The sequence below is a fragment of the Portunus trituberculatus genome, chromosome 22, assembly GCF_017591435.1.
Source record: "Portunus trituberculatus isolate SZX2019 chromosome 22, ASM1759143v1, whole genome shotgun sequence".
NCBI lineage: Eukaryota > Metazoa > Arthropoda > Malacostraca > Decapoda > Portunidae > Portunus > Portunus trituberculatus.
The window spans coordinates 10,190,276-10,192,775 of NC_059276.1; the positions used below are offsets into that span (position 1 = coordinate 10,190,276).

At 42.7% G+C, this 2,500-nt stretch overlaps 1 protein-coding gene and 1 long non-coding RNA gene across 2 annotated transcripts in view; one reads left to right on the forward strand and one right to left on the reverse strand.

Annotated features, from left to right (window-relative positions):
• The window catches only part of LOC123507433, a 51,262-nt gene that overhangs the window by 29,763 nt on the left and 18,999 nt on the right, over positions 1 to 2,500 (reverse strand). Inside the window, 1 exon segment of the mRNA XM_045260286.1 lies at positions 429 to 546. Within this exon segment, the coding sequence (XP_045116221.1) occupies positions 429 to 546 (118 nt within the window).
• Positions 1 to 2,500, forward strand: part of LOC123507434 — a 44,089-nt gene that overhangs the window by 22,232 nt on the left and 19,357 nt on the right. The gene's annotated exons all lie outside the window — the stretch shown is intronic.

Consider the following 2,500-nt stretch of genomic DNA (forward strand, 5'->3'; position numbering starts at 1 on the left):
AACGAGTAAATCAAATAAAGAAGTGAAGTTTTAAGGGGAAATATGTTAAAAATAGATAGATGTATTAAATAAAGAGCTTTCTAGTGGAATAAAGAGAAAAAGTATATAATATGGACGGAAAAAGACTTCTGCACAATTTACAGTCCATATAATGTTATAGTAACTCAACCCTGCTTCCAAACACTCCATTACTTAATCACTTCAGTACTGGGACACATTTCTACCTTGGGATTTGTGAACGATTAGACTATTTTATTGACATTAGGACGGGTCTATGAAGGTCAGAAGATTAATAGCCACAACCTTCACTATTTTAATTCCCCACATGAGTTTCTGAAGCTGTATAAAGTCACCAAATAGTAAGCAGAGTGAATATGGAAACGCGTCATGGTACTGGAGGGGTTAAAGACACGCTGATGGGGACTCACGAAGGAGGCGGTGACGAAGACGTGACTGGGGACTTCGTGTAGACCGTCACTATAAGGTCCTCTTGAACTGCCGTGTACTGCGCAGGCGCCTCCACCCTGTACGCCGCCACCATCATACCTGAAGAAGTAGCAGAAGGGTCAGAGAGAGAGAGAGAGAGAGAGAGAGAGAGAGAGAGAGAGTAGGAGCAGGAAAGGTGTGAGAGAATAAAGACGAGGAGGAGAAATGAGAATAGTAGTAATAGGATAGGAGTTTACGAGAGGAAGAGGAGGAGGAGGAGGAGGAGGAGGAGGAGGAGGAGGAGGAGTGCAAGAGGAATTATTTGAGAGGAGAGTGTTTGTGAGAGGAATGAGGGGAAAATTGTTTGTGAGAGAGAGAGAGAGAGAGAGAGAGAGAGAGAGAGAGAGAGAGAGAGAGAGAGAGAGAGAGAGAGAGAGAGAGAGAGAGAGAGAGAGAGAGAGAGAGAGAGAGAGAGAGAGAGAGAGAGAGAGATCTGTCCGTAGAGTAGAGAGAGAGCAAGATCAGAGAGAGAGAGAGAGAGAGAGAGAGAGAGAGAGAGAGAGAGAGAGAGAGAGAGAAGTCTGTGCATCTGTCCGTATGTAGTGTGCAATATCACTCTCTCTCTCTCTCTCTCTCTCTCTCCACAGAAACATATATTAAGCAAAAACCAAAAACAAAAAAAATACAATAATTCATGTAACTTCATATCAAATTACGAAGAAAATTAGAGAGGAAATTAGAGAGAGAGAGAGAGAGAGAGAGAGAGAGAGAGAGAGAGAGAGAGAGAGAGAGAGAGAGAGAGAGAGAGAGAGAGAGAGAGAGAGAGAGAGGAGAGAGAGAGAGAGAGAGAGAGAGAGAGAGAACGAGAGAGAGAGAGAGAGCGAGCGGTAATTAATGACAACACCTGCATAAACAAGTCACCTGCACCTTGAAAATTCACACGCTTCATTTTATTTCTTTATTCTTAGTTCACTTGGGTCTCTCTCTCTCTCTCTCTCTCTCTCTCTCTCTCTCTCTCTCTCTCTCTCTCTCTCTCTCTCTCTCTCTCTCTCTCTTTCTATTTTCTTTTTTCTCTCTTTTTTTTTTTTTCTCTCTTTATTCTCCTTTTATTATCTCTTATTCTCTCCTTTCTCTCTTTTGTCCTCTTAATTATCTGCTTCCTTTATTTATTTCTTTCCTTCTGTCTTTTTTCTATCGTTTTCTTCTCCCCTTCTTCTCTAATTCCTCATTTTTCTCTTTACTGCATTCCCTCCTTCCTTCACTGTTCCTTCATTCTTTCTCTCCCTCTCTTCCTCTCTCCCTCTCTTCTTCTCTCCTTCCCTTCATTCCAGCACTCTCATTCTCCCTCCCTTTGTCAATTGCCACGATACCTTACACCTACCCAGTTTAACCCTTTCCCCTCACCTGTTCCCCTCATATTCACACCTGTACAGATTCAACCCTCACTTCTAAATTAGTCTAACCTTACCTGTGTCATTTTTTTTCTTCGTGGTTAAGTTTTCATTATTTTTTCTTATTTTCCTTCACCTACAGAGACACTTTCTCCCTTTTTCCTCTGACTCACTCGCTCACTCACTCACTCACTCACTCACTCACTCACTCACTCGCTCGCTTCCCTTCGTCATTTCTAGTGCCTCATATTGCAAGGTGAAATCAATGTGTGTGTGTGTGTGTGTGTGTGTGTGTGTGTGTGTGTGTGTGTGTGTGTGTGTGTGTGTGTGTGTGTGCATGCACGCAAGAAAACCACAAATTATCATCATTATCGTAACCACTACTGTCACCACCACCACCACCACCACCACCACCACCACCACCACCACTACTACTACTACTACCATCATTACTTCCACGAAACAAGCGAAGGAGAAAAATAAAAAAAAAGGAGAAAAGAAGAAAGGAAGGAAGGAAAGGAATAAAGACGAAAAGAGAAAAAAGTGAAAAATAGGAAAGAAAAAAATAAGCTAAAAGGAATGGAAATAGAAGGAGGAGGAGGAGGAGGAGGAGGAGGAGGAGGAGGAGGAGGAGGAGGAGGGGGGAAGAAGAGGAGGCAGGTAGTCTTCCTCTATAGGAGTGT